Source organism: Hylaeus anthracinus, unplaced genomic scaffold (genome assembly GCF_026225885.1).
Source record: "Hylaeus anthracinus isolate JK02 unplaced genomic scaffold, UHH_iyHylAnth1.0_haploid 12000, whole genome shotgun sequence".
Lineage (NCBI taxonomy): Eukaryota > Metazoa > Arthropoda > Insecta > Hymenoptera > Colletidae > Hylaeus > Hylaeus anthracinus.
This window is the reverse complement of record NW_026534347.1, coordinates 10032126-10054531: the sequence shown is the minus strand read 5'-3', so window position 1 is coordinate 10054531 and position 22406 is coordinate 10032126. Positions and strand designations below refer to the sequence as shown.

General features: G+C 33.5%; 1 protein-coding gene across 1 annotated transcript in view; it reads left to right on the top strand.

Annotated features, from left to right (window-relative positions):
• LOC128890401 (dentin sialophosphoprotein) overlaps positions 1 to 22406 on the top strand; it is a 186504-nt gene that overhangs the window by 70341 nt on the left and 93757 nt on the right. The window contains exon 7 of the mRNA XM_054148855.1: positions 5364 to 5403. Within this exon, the coding sequence (XP_054004830.1) occupies positions 5364 to 5403 (40 nt within the window). The remainder of the gene's footprint in view (positions 1 to 5363; positions 5404 to 22406) is intronic.

Genomic DNA, 22406 nt, shown 5'->3' with positions numbered 1-22406 from the left:
GTTTGAAGAGTAATTTTTATCTATCTGTGCATACATTTACCCATCGTTATGAAAAAAAAAAGAAAAAAAAAAAAGAGTTCACCGCGTGTTGCGGTTTTTCTCAACCGCTGTATAAAAGACGCTGAATGGGGTGTTGCGGTCACAGAGTATGTCTCGAGTTCATCGACGAAGCTGCTCTATTGTTCGGTTCTTCTAAATTGAAAGCTAGCATTTCGTGGTACCCTTCTTAGCTCTCTTCTTTCACCTTCGCTAGCGACACCAGCTTACTACATAATACTCAAAGATCTTACAAATATGCGTGTTTTTATTGGTTATCTTATATCTTCTAGATTTTTCTCTTCTTTGTCTACGTTATGCAAATTTTGATAGTTGGTCATGGTAGAGAATATTTGTGGATTATATATACGTTTTGATGTTGCTTTGAACACTAGAACTACCAGAATGGTTATTTTTAATAATAGAATTAGAGGACAACGCTTGTAGCTGTCGACTCTTTGGTGTTAGGTAGGTTAGAAACGTTTGTTTAGCATCAATGTTTGAGCTGACATATTTTATTCGTTATTTTTATCACTGGAATTATCGGAACTATTATTTTTAATAGTTGAGCTACTGGGCAATGCATATAGTTGTTAACTCTTTGGGATTAGGTAGTTTAGAAACAGTCCCGCTTTTGGTTTAACATCAATATTTGAGTTGAAATTTTGTGTTCAGTTGACAGTGTATCGAACCAATGTTAAATAAGTGAAAATAATAATTTATACAAGTGAAAACGCATTAATAAATTGTTAATACTGTTTTTCAAAGCAGCTTGAGTTTTACTTTAATTTTAAATCGTGTTTTTCGAAGAGTTAATAATTAGTCTTAATTTTATTTTAATAATTGTTACCAAAAATGATATCAAAAGAATGGTTATTAATTGAGTAATTTTAAAAAGAAGTCCAGCACGCGTGGATTAACTTGATTCGCTAGGTATAAAATCTTGTATATTTTCTTAAATTGTGCATTGTAGGTGGGTGACAAACAACAGTCAATAGGTTTCCGTAGGTAGATACTGGAATTAAAAACCTTATAAATAGACTCTCGATAGATAAAGTGTTAAGTCTCCCTCGATAGATATTAATCTGTATAAGTGAACACAGATGAATATATCGTAACAATACTTATCCGTATATCACTCTAATATTATTTCATTTTAAGGAAATAATTAACGAAACAAAAGAAAATTTGTTTAGAAATGCAGTAACGGAAACATTTGTGTTTTCTCGTTTATATAATATAACATATATTTACATTTACCATAATCTAATTACTATACAACTTTTTGTACAGATTATATTTATCGTAGAAGACGTAAAAGTAATATCAAAAATATAAATAATATACACCAATATCTTCGTTAATATTTGACCCTATTTCACAAGCATTATCTCGAATCTCGTAAAATAAAAATATTTCTTCCAAACGTATAGAAATGCATACTGTATGCGTAAAGTGTTCAATATTTTGTAATAGTTATTTTGGTATCGAATTCTCGGTATTGTCTCTAGTCATTTTGGCAGTCCCTCTTTTTGGCGACCTAGTTTCACCTTTTTAGAAGTAAACTGTGTCATGCGTTTTTTTTTTCTGTTAATGTTTTATGGAAGCATGAACCTGTGTAAGTCACGATCATTGTTCTAGACGAATGAGGTGGAAGGGTCATAAGTTGAACACAGCAATATTCAATCGGTGGTTGTCGATAATTTCCTTGTCAATCCATATTCACTATTTTCCATTATACCTTTTGATCAAGCGATGGATAAAAGCTTACGATTTAAAATCACGGTTGTATATTCTATTTATATTATTTACAAATGACAGTTTTTACACTGCTTTCCAACACACCTTTTAGTTAGATGATGCATAAAACCTTAAAATTTATAATTACAGTTTCAATTCATGTTACATTATTTATAAATTACAGTTTTAACAATATTTTTCATTATACCTTGCACAAAAGCTCGCAATTTAACACGACAATTCATCCATTACCTCTTCATCTTATTTTTAACATCGGACTGTCCCAGAAAATATTGCACCTTTCGAAGCTTCAATTTGTTGAATTGTATTTACAACAAAAAAAGAATGTTAAGTACGGTGAACTATGATCCCCTGACGTCATTCTGAAAGGAATTGCGTTACACTTTTAGTAAAAACCTCCACGTATTCACGTACAATTTTTACATAAATACAAATTTCGTATGACAATTTAAAGATCGTTCGAGAAATAAAAATTTGAATTTGAATTATAGAATGAAGTGTTTCACAAACAGCAAGAACACATTCGATCTTTTATTCGAATAAAAGTCACGAGTCGATTGTTATTTTACAATTTAAATGAAAATCCACATGTCTTATCATTGACAATGATTCATTGTTAAATCAGCTACAGTTTATAAAGTGTACCACCGTTTAACAAAATAGTCAAAAGTCTAGACTACAAGTGAACTGTAATTTTAACTAGATATAAAATTATTGTATTAATTTCAATAATACAGTCGAAACAGTAAAACTATAATTTTTGTCGTAATTTGTTTCAAAAATATAGGAAGGGAACAACCGAAAAACAGACACCAGCATGTTTCATTATGTATATTTTATTTGAACAATTTAGAAGTAATGAGAAACAGAGACTAAAGCAGGGTGAAGTAAAAATTGATGGTAAAAATATCTCGAAACTATTACGCGGAATACGTTTATCGGTTCTCATTATCGGTTACTGTTTAATAGCGTGACCTCGCGCCACAGTACTGGCGTTGTACCATTAGCAATGTAAAAAGATTCATATGTTTTTGTCAAGAAACTGGAATAGTCAATTAATGCTCCTTACATGAACGTTTATCGGACATACAATCGATGTTATAAAAGTGGGCAAATGAAACATTTTTTTTCTGGCACATGACTTATTAAGCACGCTAAATAATCAAAAGAAAATTGTTCACTTTGTATGCAAAATTGTCTCAAATAAAACCTGGAAGAACGTACCCTTTCAGCTTGTTGATATAAAAATAAACAAATAGAAAAATAATTGAAAGATAATTATTTCGCTTCTTTTACAAAGTCCTTTTACTTTTTAATAAAACCTGAAAAAATGTACTCTTTCATCTTGTTGTTATAAAAATGTACAAAATACTTTTCCTGATACTTGAACTTTTAGAAATAATCAAAAGAAAATTATTCACTTATGCGAAATTCTCTCACTTTTTAATCAAACCTGAGAAAATTTACTCTTTCAGCATTTTCTTATATTCCCCCCTGAATTCATTTCTACAAAATGAAACAAAGGGTTTTCCCAAAGGGACTTCAGAATTTTATTTTTCATTAAACACATTGTATGAAATACGTCAAAGTTTTTTTTATTTTAAATGAAAACGCACATGATTGAACACGAACGATGATGTTGTTATGCTGCCTGGTGTTTTTTGTTATTAAAAAGCAAAATCCAAATGGCAAAGTTCTTATCTAGATAAAAATGTTTGAAATTTTAGTAAATTGATCGGATAGAAATCTTATATTATAAACAATTTGCTACTGAATAAAACATGAAAAAAAGTCTTTCTTAAAAAAGAAAAAAAGAAAACGAAGACGAAGTTGGAACGTTCAGAAGTATATTGACAATATATTTGAATTACTCTGTTACAGTCTCTTTAATATTGTGCTACCAATCTGCAAACATTGCACAGGATTTTGTTTATTCAAAAATACCGAAGACCGAATAAAAAAATGATCAACTCTGTATTCGTTATTCGTGAATTGTTCATTAAAAAATAAAATCCCAAGGATCCTTTTGCAAAGTCCTTTACATACAAGAGGAGTCATTAATAATAAACAATTCGTGACGTTACCTGCTACAATTTATTCGTTGCATATGAAAGAAACATCCGCTGGAAATCTGTGGACGATTTAAAAATTTCGTTTGCCTCTTTACGTCACGTCGTATTCAGCAACAATGATAATAATATTGTAATGAGCCATTCGATGTTGTAATGGTATTTGCGTCAAACATGTGCTGCACATGGGCTGGGCGACGTTTCGTTCAACTGTTTATTTACCTTTCATGATGGCTCCACCTTCAACGGTGCCATTTTAACCGCATTTTTATCGTATCGTGTCAGCCTAATGACTAAGTGTGTACAGCGGGGACTCTATTAAATTACAGACAAATTTGATTAAAATAAACGCAATAAAATCTCGCGGTTAATTCGCGTATACGGAATATTCTCAGTGCTTTTACAAAACGTGTATTGATAAAAAAAAAAAAAAAAAAATAAAAATAATAATAATAATAATAATAATACATTATCGCGGTAAATAGCTCGAAACGCAAATGCGAGACCACTATATTTTAATGTGCGGTTGTTATCACATCGAGTACACAGCGTTGCCCGTGGTATCGCGGTCACGGAGTTTCTTTTAAAGTTTTAAGGTCTCTCAACTACCAGCTGATTTTGTTAGTAACATTTAATCGTTATCGAAATATTAAGTCTTTCTTATATTATTGTTAAACCATACGTGCGTCACTTTTTCCTGATTAATTTTATATCGGAAGATCGCTATCCACAGTGGTGAGAGGAAATAATTGCGTAAATAATTTGAGCAGTGGTCACAGAATTTTTGTTTTTAATTTTAGAGTCTCTTAACTACTAGTAACATTTAGATGTTATTGAAATATTTCTTTCTTTCTCTATGACATTGTTAAACCATACCTGCAGCATTTTTCCTTATTTAATTGTACGTAAAAATCTTTAGAAGAACAATACACTCAATTTGCTCCCCTGATAGGTATCAATTGACGTTACCAAGTGGTAATTTTATTCGTACAGCACTGGTTCGTTACAATTCTGAAACACTTAAGGAGATCTCGACTGGAGTGTTAAAACAATCCACAAGGAGTGTAGTGAACGTTCTCGTGCCACTAAACGTAAAGTAATGTGATTGAATATCATCGTGGAATCGTGTTACAAGATAAAAGTGCAACATGTCCTCGTATTTTCGATGGATAAAGAGTGGAAAGAAGGACGACTACTTCGGGGCCAAACCGAGGAGCCGTTCCTTGGATTCGAAGAGTCTCGAGTCCTCCGGGATACGCTTCATTTTACAAAATGTACATAAAGTTTGTTAATTTAATATACAACGAAACATTTAAAAACTCTCCCAGCAAACACATTCACTTTTTTCTTTTTTTATGCGATACACAACTCCATTGCGATTAACTAAATTCTTTCTTATCACTTGTGACGACTGCTTTTCTTCAATTTTATTTTTATTCCCATTGTTAATTTTATTCTGGAGAATTTGGATTAACGTATATATTTTTTATGTTGCAGAGAACCGCGGCTCAGCACCAGGCACAAATAGCAGCGCAGGGTAAGTATTACAACATGTAAGAACTACGTTCTAGTCTACGAATCGAGTGTCTGATTATTCCTGGCTTCATAAACACCCGAAGTCATAAAGATGGAGCATACGTGTCAAGATAACCGAGAAATGTCACCTGACTTTGATAGTGTCTGGGAAATATATCTTTGCACGCTTTTTAGCTTTTGCCGCCGTTGCTCGCGAGCATGATATCGACCATTTAAACGAAAAACGCTACCTACATTTATCTACAGCCGATAATCGAATTTAGTTTTCTCTGTTAGATGACAAAACCCGATTGATAAATTACTTAAAATTTTCTAATCTACTATAACAAAACTTGATCAGCATTAAGACTTGAAGTAACGTATATAGGACAACAATAATATGTATAAAGAATGATAAAGAATGATGAAGACTTAAATATTGTTCTATTCTTATATACATACTCATGTTGCTTCAATAATTGTGTATAGATTAATTATACAAAATTATAGCAATATGAACTTTAAACAATTAGATTTAAAAATGATAGTACTTCGTTATCTGTGACTTTCCAGCGCAAATAACCATTGCTAATCTGTTTAATCCATGCATTCTTCTTTCTCTCCTTTCTCTCTCTAATCTAAAAAATTACCATTAAAATTCTCAATCTTACAATCTTATAAATAAAATTTGTTGTCCTATTATGATTATGAGTATATACACTGAACACTATGAAACTGTATAAATGAACAAAAATTAAATACAGTTATGATATCTAAGATTTAAGAGTCAGAACGTTTAAAATAACAGGAATACTTCGTTCCTTATTCAGAAAGGGAGTTTATTCCCAACGGGGCACATTATGCAACAGAGTGTTAAAACAGGTCAACAAGTTTCGTTGCAATATTCAATTGTAGATAACTGAGTGTATTCAGACTAAAATCAATTGGCTGCTCACGGTCACTGAAGAATTATCCCCACCATTCTGTGTGGCTCCTCCGCTGCCTTTATCTCTCATCTTTTGGCGCAAACTTGCATGTTTGCCCTCTCTCTCTCTCTCGCTCTCCTTTGAACAATCTCCTAAATGTCAGAGGCAAGCGACATGGCGTAACAGTGGGAGTCGCGTTTGGCCTAATTCCGATCACACAATTATGTTAACCATAATAACTTCCTTGTTTGTTTGGATTTTATTGAAAATTTTCGGAATAATTAATCAGTTAGGGAAATATTAATTAGTTTTAAAATTATTAGCTATATAGGAAAGCTATAATATTTTAGGATGCTTCAAATTTCTTTTTTCATAGAATTCAAATTAACATAAAAATAAAATCTATCCAGAGTAATTTTTGCTGTTCACGTATCAAAGTATTATCTATATTTAGTAGAGGACAGAAATAGTTATTTTCTTTCTATGTTTCGCGGGAGGATTATAGTGTGTAAATTGAAAAACTCGTTTCCTTTTTATGTTTGTATATCACCAGCCACTACGATCGGATCTAAACTTCTTTAAAATTTGATATATGTACCGGCAACTCCCGGGAGATGTTTGTCTGTCAGAGTCTGCCAACTTTAAAATTGGTATATCGCCATGTCCCCCAATTCTGTGATCTGAACGAAGGAAACCAACCTTTCGCCTGTACAGGGTCGAGGTTCGATGCTGTAAAACGATAAAACACGTGCTGAGATGAGTCATTCACTAATGAAAATCTACATTTTTCTGTTCTTCGTTCAATCGATAAAATCCTCCCAAAAGGGGGGAAATTCTACTTAGCAAGGTCCGAAAAAAGGATATTTGGAAAATTTTCTCGTAATAAATTTCAGGGTATCTTAAAGAACATTTCTTAGTGCACGTGTAGCAATTCTTGTACTCTAAAATATCTTAGATTAAAAAAGTTGCGTCACTTTTTTTACATTTATCGCGGTGACGGCATTGATTTTCTGACGAATTATATCAAATAAAACATCATCTCTACAACTTTGTTAAATTGAAATATTTTTAAATACAAAAATTGCTACTCGTGGAGTAAGCAACGTTCATTTTAATACCCAAAACTTTATAACCAGAATATTTTTCGTTTGTCTAAACAAAAATTCACAAACATGCTCCTTTTTCAGACCGCCCTACAGTGAGTGTAGAAAGTATTCGTGCACCAATCAATTTCCAAAAGAAACTATGTAAAATTGTAGTTTCTTAACTTCTTTTTTTATAAACAATGACATTCTAAATATTTTCGGAAATCTCTAGAATAGATAGATTACAAAAAAAAAATAGCTATTTATGTAAGTTGCGAAATTAACAAGAAAAAAACAATTGATCGATAGAAATATCGAAGCAATAAGTATTGGCACAACTGTTTAATTTTTAAAACTTCATTACAAAAAAAAAATTACTTTAATTTACAAATATATAATACTTCCTTCGTGGGATTTCCTTTTGGTTTTATCATTATTGTAACTTTTTTAAGCGTTAAATTAACTAAACTATTAGTTATTCGAAGTGGGATCTTTTTCCATTTCTCTGTTAGATCCATTTTTAAAAGTACTTTCCTGGAAATTTGATGTTTTCTAATTCGTACGGAGCAGTAAACTAGTGTGTTTACGTTACAAACTCTGCTGTAAATGGTTCGTCATAAGAATCGTATAAATACTTATTGCTTCTATACCTTTACCCACTTTTCACATTTTTTTGTTAATTTCACAAATTGTATTAACTAGTAAATGTTGTTTGGACTATATCTCTATCTTAGAGACTTCCGAGAATATATAAAACATCATTGATTATAGAAAAAGAAGTTAAGAAACTACAATTTCACAGAAAAGTTTGTTGGGAAATTGATCGGTGTACGAATACATTCTACATCCACTGTAAATAGGAGAAAAATACGAAAACAGACCAAAATTGGAATTTTTGTACCTTAATTCAATTGTTCCTAATTCCGGTATTTATCCATAGATTTTCTTCAGCAAAAGTGCGATCTATACGTAAACAATAAGAAACTGGACGTAATTCGACAATTTCTATTTTTCCATGGCGATGAAAGAAATATTCGTGTTCTATTTTAGCCGAAAAAATCAATGTTTCTCATATATATTGGCTCGTGACACTTAAACTATTGAACAGATTGAAAAATAATGTTAAAAATAATTGTTGGAAATTCGATTGCCTTTCTAACTCGAGATATGGCAAAAAATGTGAAGTTATCTCAGAAAAAAAAATAAAAAAAAAATTAAAAAATTCATATAAAAAAAACCCATCCATAGAAAAATTTTTCATTGGGATTTTCAAGTTTAGCAGGTCAAAATACATAAGAAAAGAAAATTGTCGCATTGAATGTACATTTTTGCTGTAAACTGATATTGTAAAATAATATTGGGTTGTCCGGAAAGTCCATGCCGATTTTTGTTAGGTGGTGCAGGTCTGAATATGTCGAAATGGCTGGAAACAAATAACATATTACGTACACCCCTTAAAAAGTGGAAAGGTTGTGGAACAAAATAGTACCTATGTAATTCAATAAATATACATATAAAAAAATGTATGTTAACAATTGAAATGCGCCTTTGAAGTTTTCTTAAAAATTGGCACGAACTTTCTGGACAACCTAATAGATAATACACATAATAAACGCCAGCAAACAGATCTTTCATTACGTCAATTGTTTACGATGAAAAAAAATTGTTACGCATGGCTATGGTTTTTACACGTTCAATGTAGCTTCTTGAGTAGATTCCACACCCACTGTAGGTATACTTCCGTAACTCCATACTATTCATAAAACCATAGCCCGTATTTGATTTTCTTTTAGTTTTTTCCATATCGTGTTATTACGGGAATTTACTGTATTCGAAAACGTCGTTTATCGAGCGAGAATTGTACGTTGATAATTCGTAGTTCTCTCGCTAGATGTCGACTTGGAAATCGTAGTTAATATGGCGGGTACATTCCGAAGTACGTGCGGGAGCCGAAGCCGCTGAGACCTGCGCCTCAGACCGTTTTTGTACCGCAACGCGTAAGGTGGCACGTGCTTCGTAGTTGCCTGCATCCCGTTCACGTAGCACATTCAGGATCAGTGTTAATAATTCTTGGAATTATCGCATGATATCCCCTCAAAGCCTTCCATGCAATTGCGCTCAATTAGGAGCCAAGAAAATCCGGTCGCGGCCGAGTGAATCGTTACAGAGAAAAGATCTACGTGCGAAATGTAACGTGGCACCCACCACGAGGAGAATTCGCCACGGACGTACGCAAACTCGAGTCCTTCCTCGGTTCGTCATTTTCGGGAGCAGTACTCTCGTTAACGACACCCAGTCGAATGGCTTTTCAAACGTATCGCGAGAAGAACGTGTCAGCAACAACGCGACCAGCGACCGTAAATGTAAACATTATTCCGCGGTGTGCGGTGGCTTGCGGCAGGCGTGGATGGGAACCGGTAATTTTTTGCTGGCCTCTCGAACACCGGTAGTTTTTGTTCGTCGTTGATACGACTGTTTCGTCGACGATAATCGACCCGGGTCGTATTGCCCATCTCAATGGTGCTTCCAATTAGTGCTATCGAGAATTTCGAATACACAGTGCCAGTGATATCGAGTGTTTTCACAGCGTGGAAAGGACGTCCTCTCTGTTGCGTGCTTTAATGTCAACGATTCGATTTCCTGGAAAGGAAGTTTCTCGAGAAACGTCGAGAAGTGCGTGGATCGCGAATCGTGGTCTAAAAGTGATAAAGTTTCGCGAGTAACCGAGGATTCGTCGGAGGAACGTTGTAAACGAGTTTGCACGTGAGTATTATCCCTGCTTTCTCGGTTACGCGAAATAACTTGTCGAGAGACGCGGACGGTTACACACACGATGAATCGTTTACCTAACTTTACCTTGGAGGTTTCGAACGTCTTACTGCTGTACCACGCGCTTATCTTCGGTGCATTATCATATCGGGGCTTAAAGTCCACGTAAAAATGATAAAAAAAAAAAAGTCGAGCGTGACCCGTATATTTTCACGAGTGCGTTTTATTTTGTGAAAGGTTTTCTGTCGAACGCATTAATTTGGCCGGCCGACGTACGGAGTTTTGTTAACGTGAACGTATTGACGCGTTTGGGCAAGTGGAGCTTTCGGTATTTTATGGTGGCCATTGAATTGATACGACGGCGGGTCGTTGAAGTTTCTACGAATTTGCACTTTCTCTAAAATGGCTACTTATTCGCACTTGGGCTTCGGATGTCGCAGATACGAGCTTTTGACATTTTCGTATATACATATAGTCAGAATTTTTCCCCTATAATAATAATAACCACTACCTGAACCACACATTCCCAAATACAATTCATCACCTGTCTTCTAATACGTATAAATGAAAAAACTTTAGCCGGTATATACATGAAAAATATTGCACCGACACTACTTGATATGAAACAACATTACATTTTGTTTCTTAAACGAAAATAATCTTCTTTATATTAAAAATACTCTTTCTTATTTTTTTCTCCAGTATTCCAACACTCCTTATCTGGGTCAAAAAATGAATTTCTTTCCCTATAATAATAATAAACATTACCTGAACCACACATTCCTAAATACAATTATTGTATTCGTAAGTGAATGTATAAGAAAGTTGCGCAAAACGAACATTTATTTAGAATGAAATTCCTAAACAAAAAGAAATCAAAGTAACAACTACACAGTGAGCTATACATACAGTGTGTGTAGAATGTATTCGTACACCGATCAATTTCCCAACAATCTTTTCTGTGAAATTGTAGTTTCTTAACTTCTTTTTCTATAATCAATGATATTTTACATATTCTCGGTAGTCTCTAAGATAGATATAGTCCAAACAACATTTAATAATTAATACAATTTGTGAAATTAACAAAAAAGTGCGAAAATAAGGTAAAAGTATAGAAGCAATAAGTATTTATACGATTCTTATGACGAACCATTTACAGCAGAGTTTGTAACGTAAACACATTAGTTTATTGCTCCGTACGAATTAGAAAACACCATATTTCCAGTAAAGTACTTTTAAACAGTTGTGCGAATATTTATTGCTTGAACATTTCTATCGATTAATTGTTTTTTTCTTGTTAATTTCGCAACTTGCATAAATAGCTATTTTTTTGTTTGTAATCTATCTATTTTAGACATTTCCGAGAATATGTAGAATGTCATTGTTTATAAAAAATAAGTTAATAAATTACAATTTTACATAGTTTTTTTGGAAATTGATCGGTGTACGAATACTTTCTACACCCACTGTATGTTGTTGGTAAATAAATAGCTAATATGCTTCTTTTTTCGGACCGTAGGTAGGTTTCGTTCCTTCACTTCTAACATTACATTTGTTTACATGCTTTTGGGACCCACTGTCCCCTTTCCCCATGTAGCTCGGTTACCTCTGGGTCGCTAAACCCCGTTCTGTAACTACAATCAAACATAGCTACAGCCCCTGAGGGCCCCATCGAGATTTACATAAGATGTATTATTATTGTTGTCAACACTGAGACTAGGGACCTAATTAATGCATAACAGCATGGTGAGTTTATTACCATCAATGAGAATCGACAGAAATGAACGATATTATTCACTTTTTGTCCTAGTTCGATATCCTATTACTCCACATTTTGCATTCTACACACGACGCTCTTTGAAAATTCAAATGATTCAAAACACTCAAACTCGTTTTCCCCAAATTCATGAATTTCGAATCACATTGCTGTTGCAACGAATGATCGATATACGTTTCATGTAAAAGAACCCAGAGTTGACGTGTACGTTAATAATCTCGAATGCGCGCGACGGGAATTCCAAATCGATGGAAATTAATTTGCAAGTCTAATAATAAGGTGGGCACCTTCGTTTGGTATGAACAAACGAAACACGAGAGATGGTTTCGCATCAGAGTTAAATCCGTGACTCAAACACCATACGTTCTTTGCGCCTGTTTTATACTTTTCTTTTCCCTCTCAATCTTTATTCTCGTATGGCCACACACGTGACGAGATGACTAAAAGGGGAACACGAAAAAAGAAAATAAAGTATCTGGAATATGTGGCATTAGTGCCGCCACACTCATATGGTGTTACAGGACTCGAGGAGAATTCTCAACCGTAATCAAGATGATTTAATTCTCATCGCCACTGCTACATAGAGGTACGAATTGAGAATTGAAATTGTCAACTTTTCCAAAACTTCCCAGTAATCTCTGGAATAGATAGATTACAAAAAAAAATAGCTATTTATGTAAGTTGCGAAATTAACAAGAAAAAAACAATTAATCGATAGATATGTTGAAGCAATAAATATTCGCACAACCGTTTAAAAGTACTTTACTGGAAATATGATGTTTTCTAATTCGTACGGAGCAATAAACTAATGTGTTTACGTTACAAACTCTACTGTAAATGGTTCGTCATAAGAATCGTATAAATACTTATTGCTTCTATACTTATACCCACTTTTCGAATTTTTTTGTTAATTTCACAAATTACATCAACTAGTAAATGTTGTTTGGACTATATCTATGTTAGAGACTTCCGAGAATATATAAAATATCATTGATTACAAAAAAAAAGAAGGTAAGAAACTACAATTTCACAGAAAAGTTTTTTGGGAAATTGATCGGTGTACGAATACATTCTGCACCCACTGTATGTCTTTTAAACTTTTTAAAAAGTACTATAATTAATATAAAGTAATAAAACTTGGTGTGTTTGTCATCTAGAATATTTAAAAATGTTTATATTTTTGATATTTCTTTACTTGAGTTACCTACAAGATCCACGTCTTTTAAACTCGATAAAAGGTACTCCACGCGAATGAAAGTAATTAAGTAGCAGCGCACAAACGAATATTAATAGAGTTGCATTTTACATTCGATCAATAATTCCAGTTTAGCCGTTTAAATGTCTTCGTCTATTGTTGAACATTTTTATGGAGTTAGATTACTGACCTACTTAAGATTGATGTTACGACGGACCTCTTCCGTGATAGATTCAGCAAACTTACTTCTCACCGCGTGCACTCTATTTTCTCAAATGAAAATATTTGTTTGTCGTTTGAAAGGTTCAGTTAACATGTAGCGGTCTTATGTCGGGCGAGGGTTGCGAAGACGCGTTGAAATTAGAAAATCTGAAACGTAGAGGGTTAAGGCGCACTTTGTTTTTTTTCTGAGTCAAAAATTGGATTTATTTTTCAATATTCTTAATACTTGACGCCTTCAAAATATTTCTACTAAACTTAGCAAAAAAGATAATTAATAATTGCTGAAATTTAAAGTGTCACCATTTTGCCATATTTTATGTCAATTACTTTGCCTGTAGAAAGATCATGAAAATTGCCTCGAAAATGGTCAAAAAGAAAAGCGTCATGCCTTAAAGGAATTTGGACTTAAAACCAATTTCTTTTTATTCTCGTGGATTGGATTAACGTGCTTTGAGAAATTAACAGGTAATAAGCTCTATCGCGGAAATTTGGAATACGAAGGTAACGATAACGAGTTTACGTACTGTATTAATCGTACACGATAAGAATTGGTTGATGGCACTCGCTATCCGTTGAAGCAAATTCTGTTTACTGTTTTGAAACTATTCACAATACGCTGGAAAGTAATTATTATTGCGTCGCACGAATTGCTCAAAGTAGCTTCGAACGAGAAATATATGTATAGAGATGTTTACACGAAATTATTTAAGAGATTTAATACTGGATCTGTTGCGATTCGACAAAATAGCAATGTTAATAATAAAATTAGACACTGGATATTTCATTCAAATATTATATTGGCACCTCTATATTGGTCGACATTAGGTGGGCTTAAGAAGACACAAATACGCATGTTCTTGTAATATTATTAATGTCGCCGCTTGGGTTATGTCCAGAATAATAATAACATTGAGAATTCGTGAGAATATTGGAATTGGCAGAGCGTCAGCGTCCAATTAATTAGCCTAGCAATTTAATTTATATATTTACACAATATCAAAGTAAATACGTATAATAGATAAATAGGTAACGGATAACTCATAATTATACTATGTTTGATACATTTGCCAGATCACTATGTCCAGAAGTAATATTTACATAGCGTTAGTATTACAGAAATCCAAACATATAATACATACCGAGACATATTTACCAAACATTCATTAAATTAGGTTCATTTAAACGAATATTTAAATGACCACATTAGAGAGACTTTTGAATTTACTTTCTCTTGTAAAAATTCTATGATGCTCTTCAATTTAATTATCATCAGTTTCAAGGTTCTATAAATAATTCCGCATTAATCTGAGTAATAATAGTTTTTGATTTTCGATGTTAGAAGTTTTAATGAGAATAAATTTGCAAATTATTTACGCAGAAGGGAGGTCGCTGAAGAATATTTATTCGTATTGACGTGCTTGAAATGTTTATGTAAATAGATCTAAAAATTTTGTAATTCAATTGGAGTCCATGAAATTGCGATTTAAAAAGTACAGCGGTATAATTGGAAAGTGGTTTTAACGAAGAGAGATTCGTAAGTACACCTGCCAGTGTATACTCATCTCGGATGTTTACACAGAAAATAATTTGTGGTACTTTTGAGTACGGTTCTCTTCGTTAAGATCTCTGTATCTGGTGGGTAGACAATGAAGATTGATTTAAGCAAGATGCTGCCCTAGATAGAGATTCTTAGAACATGTGTGAACTCTATACATTATACACAGTGAGACTTTTAAAGTAGAGCACCGAAATAATTCATCTATTCCATTTTAATGCATATGAAAATGCACGTAAATAATTTTTCATATGGTGCTTCAGGATTTTCTTTTTTAATAATAATAATAATAATAATAATAATAATAATAATAATAAAAACAATTGTGCGAAATACATCCAATTTGTTATGAAATGAAAATACTTAAAAATAATTCGAAACTAATTATTTTCACATAGCTTATAACTTTCTAGCGGCTAGACTTACACGATTTTCACAAGGGTCCTTTTTTTAAGAGCATTCGATTTGCTATAAGAATATACCATCTCAGAGTATGTCAGTTATTTTATTCTAAAACTATAAAAATCAGAACGCAACAAGTTTTGTTTTCAAAGTGGGATAATTCGACCTTTGTCCGGAGGTAGTGAGAATTGAGATAGGTAGCTGAAACTTTTAAGGAATTTCTTTGTATTTATTTCGAAGAATTTATCATCCTAGGGGTTTTAAAATTCTAAAGTCGTCCTTTTAAGAACTACCATTCTCCCACATGCAGGATATTCACGGAGATCAGATTCACATTCATAGAATGTCGGACGTTAAACGGGATATAACGTGCACGCGTGGGAACAACAATTACCTTGAACTACAGATTCCATTCGTCGGGATATCACGAGTACTTTTCATCCAAGTTTAGAGTGGGGATCGGACTCACGCCACCTCTTACAGATAACACGCCCCGTAGGAGTATTGACATAGGTGTATCTCCGTCGGGGAGTGATGTAAACGCGCATAAGTGTAGTAAGCTTTGTTCTATAGGAATTACATTCCGGAATCTGCGTTGTGCAAATCCCCGTGATCCTAACAGCGTTTCTCCAAGGATAGGGCAAGGTCGCGCAACGACCAAGTTCCCTTCTAAACAGAACCCATTTCTCACGGATTCCCGCTTCGTCCTTTTCTCATGCTTTTATTCCCGCTGTGTTATTACGCAGTTGGCAGCCAAGGGTTCCAACCGTGACCGTATTACGAAGGACGGCTGGAAAGTAAATCGATCAAGTGGACAAAATTTTTTGATTGTGAAACTACATAGGTATCGTCGTCGTTTTGGGTAGAGATTGGTCACTTCTTGGTATTATTAAGGGGCTTGGAACATCAAAAAATGAGAAAATGAAAGAAAAAAAAATCACTTTAGTTTTTATTATTATTTTTTTATCATTAAAATATAAGCGATTCTGAACAGTTCTACGCAAAGAAAATTGAATTTGGAGCACTAGAAGCGATAAAAAAAATTTTTCCTTTTTTTAAGGAATAGAATTTTTTTCCACAAAATTTCTTTTTTTCTCACAAAAAAAGTTCGACGACACGCACTTAGTAAAAAGAACGCGATAAAACTGTACAAAATATAAGGAAATACAACTGACAACTTTCTCGAAGAGAAAACAACGACAGTCAAATTTACGAAAGACCGGAGGCGCGATTATCTTGGTCACAGCCATAGGGTATTGTTTTCTAGGGTAAAGAAGACAGTAAATTTCCGAAAAAGCAGTGTTTTAATCGATTTTGATCAAATTAAATACGATTCGATAACATTTATATCGATAATCAAACGGGAAATAGAAATTTTTACTTTTTTGCTTCTCCTGAAAACCTAGATTTTTTTGTATAAAGGTACACTTTTCTTAGAAACGGTTAGGTCGATTATATCCAAATTTTTTCCACGTGTTTTCTGATTGTTGGGCCTAATTTACACCGTGGATTTTTTTGAAATTCCAAATGGTTAATTTTTTAAAGATGTGTAAATAGAAAAAAAAAATGTATAGGTTTGGGCGGCGATAACTTTTTTGGAATCAAAATATTGCAAAATTCCTCGGTGTAAGTTAGGCCGAACTATCAAGAAACACGTGCAAAAAATTTGGATCTAATCGGCCTAACCGTTTCTGAGAAAAGTGTACCTTTATACCAAAAATCTAGGTTTTCAGGAGAAGCAAAAAAGTAAAAATTTCTATTTCCCGTTTGATTATCGATATAAATGTTATCGAATCGTATTTAATTTTATCAAAATCGATTAGAACACTGCTTTTTCGGAAATTTGCTGTCTTCGTTACCCTAGAAAACAATACCCTATAACTGTGACCAAGATAACCGCGCCTCCGGGCTTCCGCAAATTTGACCGTCGTTGTTTTCTCCTCGAGAAAGTTGTCAGTTGTATTTCCTTATATTTTTTACAGTTTTATCGCGTTCTTTTTACTAAGTTCGTGTCGTCAAACTTTTTTTTACCACATCTAGTGCTCCAAATTCAATTTTCTTTGCGTAGAATTGTTCTGAATCGCTTATATTTTGATGAAAAAAATAAAAAAATAAAATAAAAACAAAAGTGATTTTTTTTTTATTTTTTGATGTTCCAAGCTCCTTAACGGAAGAAGGAAGCCCATCCAGGGCGGTCCGAAGAAAGGTGCATATTTGTGAATTTTTGGGGGACGAACAGAAAATTTTCTGGTAATAAGATTAAGTGAATCGGTCGATTATTTTAATGTATCGTTTTGTGGACTTTGCCACATGCCTTCCTTCCTTAGGTAGAATATTTTTTGTTTACTTTATGACAATATTCCAAGGAAATACCAAGGATTTACGAGTAACAGGTTCCTCTTCCATTTTTTCTGTCCTTATTTCTTGAAAAGGACGAACCTTCGCCCACGCCTTATTGTACAATATCCCGTAGGTAGTACACCTTGGAAATTTTATTTATTGGCCAAGTGAAGTTAACACTTTTATCCTTCAAACCATTTTTACACTCTGAGAGTTAGGAGGATTACAAAGGAATTTGCTTTCGATGAAAACGCGCTATTTTTGAAGATCAAAAGATGAGATTTTTCGGTAAATCCACTGCCATCTAGATAAAATCAATATTTAAAGTTTGTTTCACATGATTCTACTGTAAAATCATCCTTTGTTTTGGAATAAAATACCATTTAAATCTTCAAAAGAATTCTTGAATTTTAATTATAACAACTGTAACCCCTTGAGGAAATTTTGCAAATTTGCCAAGCATAAAAAGCTGATGTAATAATCGATTTCGGGCGTTAGACACGATTATTTGCGAAAGAGGGTTTTAAGCGTTCTTAGATGTAGGTCGTCCAAGTACTTTTTAAGTATAGAGCCCGACTTGGCTGGTTCTGGACATACAGTCTGCGATGCAGGCGGGTCTTCATCGTCCTTGAGGAACCGGTTTGAGCATTCACGTGTCGATCGTATCGATGCTTGAAACCGGAAACGTGTTTTGGGAGGAGGCGAAACGTTAAAACGCTTGTTTATACGTTTCCTACGTATACAAAAATTGCAGTTCGTTTACACTTCGTTTGTTTCGTTATTTTTCCTTTGCCTCAACTTCTATCCTTTGTTTTTTACGCCGTGAGCTGGTCGAGCGTTCTTGTTTCCTTTTGCGAAACACGAAACGCTCTCGCAAATGTGCAACGGGACGGCTAGCAATTGAATCGAATAAGAATAATGTATTGGACATGTGTATTTATGTGTATTATGTAGACTTATCGATTACAGGTGCGATATTAATAGTGTTTGACACTGAAATACATGTTTCCATATTTCCTGGTTACCAATGCTACTTTATTTACTGTATGAATTTGACAATGTATTTTTTTCAAATTTTTACTTGAAAAATTTCTGAATGTTTCGTTTGGAAAGTAAGTTTCTCGATATAAGGGTCATCTAAAGGCAATTTTTGGTGGTGCATCCCAATATTTTTAATTTTTATGTACAGTGGATGTAGAAAGCATTCGTACACCGATCAATTTCCAAAAAAAATTGTATAAAATTGTAATTTATTAACTTTCTTTTTCTATAAACAATGACATTCTACATATTCTCGGAAATCTCTATAATAGATAGATTACAAAAAAAAATAGCTGTTTATGTAAGTTGCGAAATTAACAAGAAAAAAACAATTAATCGATAGAAATGTTGAAGCAATAAATATTCGCACAACCGTTTAAAAGTACTTTACTAATATGTGTTTACGTTACAAACTCTGCTGAAAATGGTTCGTCACAAGAATCGTAGAAATACTTATTGCTTCTATACTTTTACCCACTTTTCGCATTTGTTTGTTAATTTCACAAATTATATTAACCAGTAAATGTTGTTTGGACTATATCTACCTTAGAGACTTCCGAGAATATGTAAAATATGATTGGTTATAAAAAAAGAAGTTAAGAAACTACAATTTTACACAAAAGTTTGTTGGGAAATTGATCGGTGTACGAATACATTCTACACCCACTGTATTCGAAATTCTCCATCCTTGTCTACCATAAATTAATTACCGAATCATTTTTAATTGCTACTCATCATTATCAAAACGTACTGGATATCAGGTAACATAAATCTGTACGAATATTAATATCAATGTTGTTATTATTCCTCCACGGTTACAGAAGCCTTATCCATAGTGTTATTAATTTAGTAATTGATTTAATTACACGACCGTTAAATACTTTGTTTGGGCGATAAAAACGCGCGACCAGCTCGGGCTTTAAAGTTGAAACTGTAAACAAACGTGTTTAACCACGGATCACGTTACGTTGGAAAACGTGATGGCCTGTTATAGATGTGCAACCATAATGCGCTTCAGCCTTAACCTTTACTTCAGCTTTGGTCATAGATGGAACTTCCGTTTTTTTTTTGTTTACCTGTTATTCCGCGTACTTGCGACATACTTTGTGCATAGAGTAGTGGTCATATTCAAGCAAAGTCCATGAATTTGAAATGTAAAAATAGAAGACTTGGCTAAGGAGTCAACAAGTGTGTCATTTTATAAATTTTCATGACAATGTCATGTGCAACGGGAAAACAATAAAAAGGAGAATCGGTTGATTAACGATAAACCGTTGACATTGGCACGTTCTATTAAGCAGAAGCTAATGGCAGGAGTTAATGAGCCACTGCAGAAAATGTATAATTCAGTCTATGATTGGAAGCTTTCTAAATTTATAGTGTTTTATGTTATTAATTAATAGTCAGAACTATTCAACACTTGCACGTGTACTCAAGAGCAGCAGGTTATGAAAATGGATGAGTTCATCTTCTTGTATTTGAAGATACAAGAGGTTTACGTTTGAATTGATGAAGTATGGTTGAGGTTTTTAAAGCAATTCGCCGACGCAGGTATTAAGATGTTAATAAATCTTGTTCATTGTAACGAAACAGTACGAAGTATTGACATTTTGGGTTAGTTAGCAATAGTTAGTTTCTTCTTTACTAATCAATTTATCATTTTCAATAGTATGGAAGATACTCGTAAAAATAAATAAACATTATTATATATTAGTATGTTCCTGAGAATATTTTCATTCATTGACAATGAAACTTTCTTATATACAAAATCTACGTATTTTTTCATAGAAACTCCATTTTTCAAGAAGATGAACTTATACTATAACGAACGATTTTTGTATTAATTTATTAAAATATTAGGTTGTCCCGAAAGTTTCCATCGCAAGTTGCACTCAATTATTTTATGTGGTCGTGTTTCTATAAATAGACAATCTAATTTCATAGATATTCATGTTGTAACAGCAATGAAGCGAAATGAATCGTGCACAATTCAGTAATGTGTCATTAGACATAAAATATTGTGTATGCATTACTTATTAATGAAATGGAAGAAAGTTTTGGGACAACCTAATACATTCAACTTTTTAATCAATAATCGTACGACAATGAAATTTTCGATGCTTAAAGCGACAACTACGAAATAAAAATGATTACGAGTGAAAAAATCATTAAACAAATTTTATTCATTAATTTCATAAGGGTATACTTGGGTCTCTTAGCAGAGTTATAAAGAAATTGTTATGTTTCCCATACGCATTCGTTTTCATAAATTTAATTACGATTTGTCTGGTGTTGTTACAAATTGTGCCTGTAGTCGTTAATTCACGGCACAAGGTCTTCGCACGATAATACCTTTGAACGTTGGGGCATCGGGTTTAGGCTATCGAGTTTCCAAATGTGGACGAAAAATTCGGCCTTTCGGTCAAGACCGTTGTTTGCTGCATCGCCACTGCAGGTGCTGCACTGTAGTCAATACGACTCAGCACGCATATCTTCACGAGTAATGTATGTTGCAAACTATATTAGCAATGCAGGTGCAAAGCTCGGCGTTTTCCTTTACAAGCTGAAAGTTTCGTGCAAGAAACTAGGGAAGAATAAAATTCTTATTTGCATAAACATGTCGAATAAATACTACTTTCACTAGTTTTTTTTAAATTGAAATATCTATAAATACTTATAAATATCATCAATATTCTTTAGAACTTGGTTGACTATTGTTCTTGACGGTGCTTTAAAATGTTCGAGGCTTTGATGTATATTATAATTAAAACAAAGTTTGGGAAACGCTGATCTAATATAATTGAAGCATTTCATTGGATAAATTATTTAATGTTTGCATTTTTAAAGAAAGGTATATAATACGTACACGCACATGTATAAGATATATAAAGTCATATTTTTCAATAAAAATATTAAATATATGATGTCGAATGAACAAGATAAATCACCTTTTTTTTTGTTGCTCACTGAACGGGAGTTAATATATTCACAATAAACAATAAACGAATAAAAATTCAATTTTTCAAACGAACAAACGTCGAGTCGTTACTCGTTGAATTTAAAGCCAGAATTCACGGTACGGATTAGAATAGTTCACAGTGAATAAATACAAATTTAATTTTTCAATCGTGCAAACGATGAATAGTAAAGTGTTGCAGGCTATTTTTGGATTGTGTGATCTATACATTGGCGAGTTACATAGAGAGTGCTCAAACAACACTTTAAATCGGGATAGATTCATGTATTATACGGAGGTAGGCGGTGCCCCAGTGTATCAGTATTTACGTATACCAGCTTCAGATACGAAGATAGGTCATTTCTGTGCTATATCAGGGTACGAGGAAGACGGGTTCTCCAAAACGAGTCTAGACGTATACGGACGAACACATTTATCGTTTTAGTCGATTTTCCCTCAGTGGTCTCGTGCTGTCTTGCGTATTAGAGTATATGTCAGGGTTCTGACGTAACACTGGAGACCCGGTTACGTCAACCAGTATCAATGACCTGTAAACTTTCATTCGAGGGCAATACTTTCTCGATATCTTCCTGGTTTAATTATTCCACTTTTTCCTTGAAATTGTATACCTCCTTCATGCTCCTCAGCGTCTTAATTTTTCTATCCCCCCCCCCACACACGCGCGCGCACACACACGCACACACATTTTAATAATCGATTACTCAGGCTATTTTAGTCGCGGTTGAGTGACATGTAA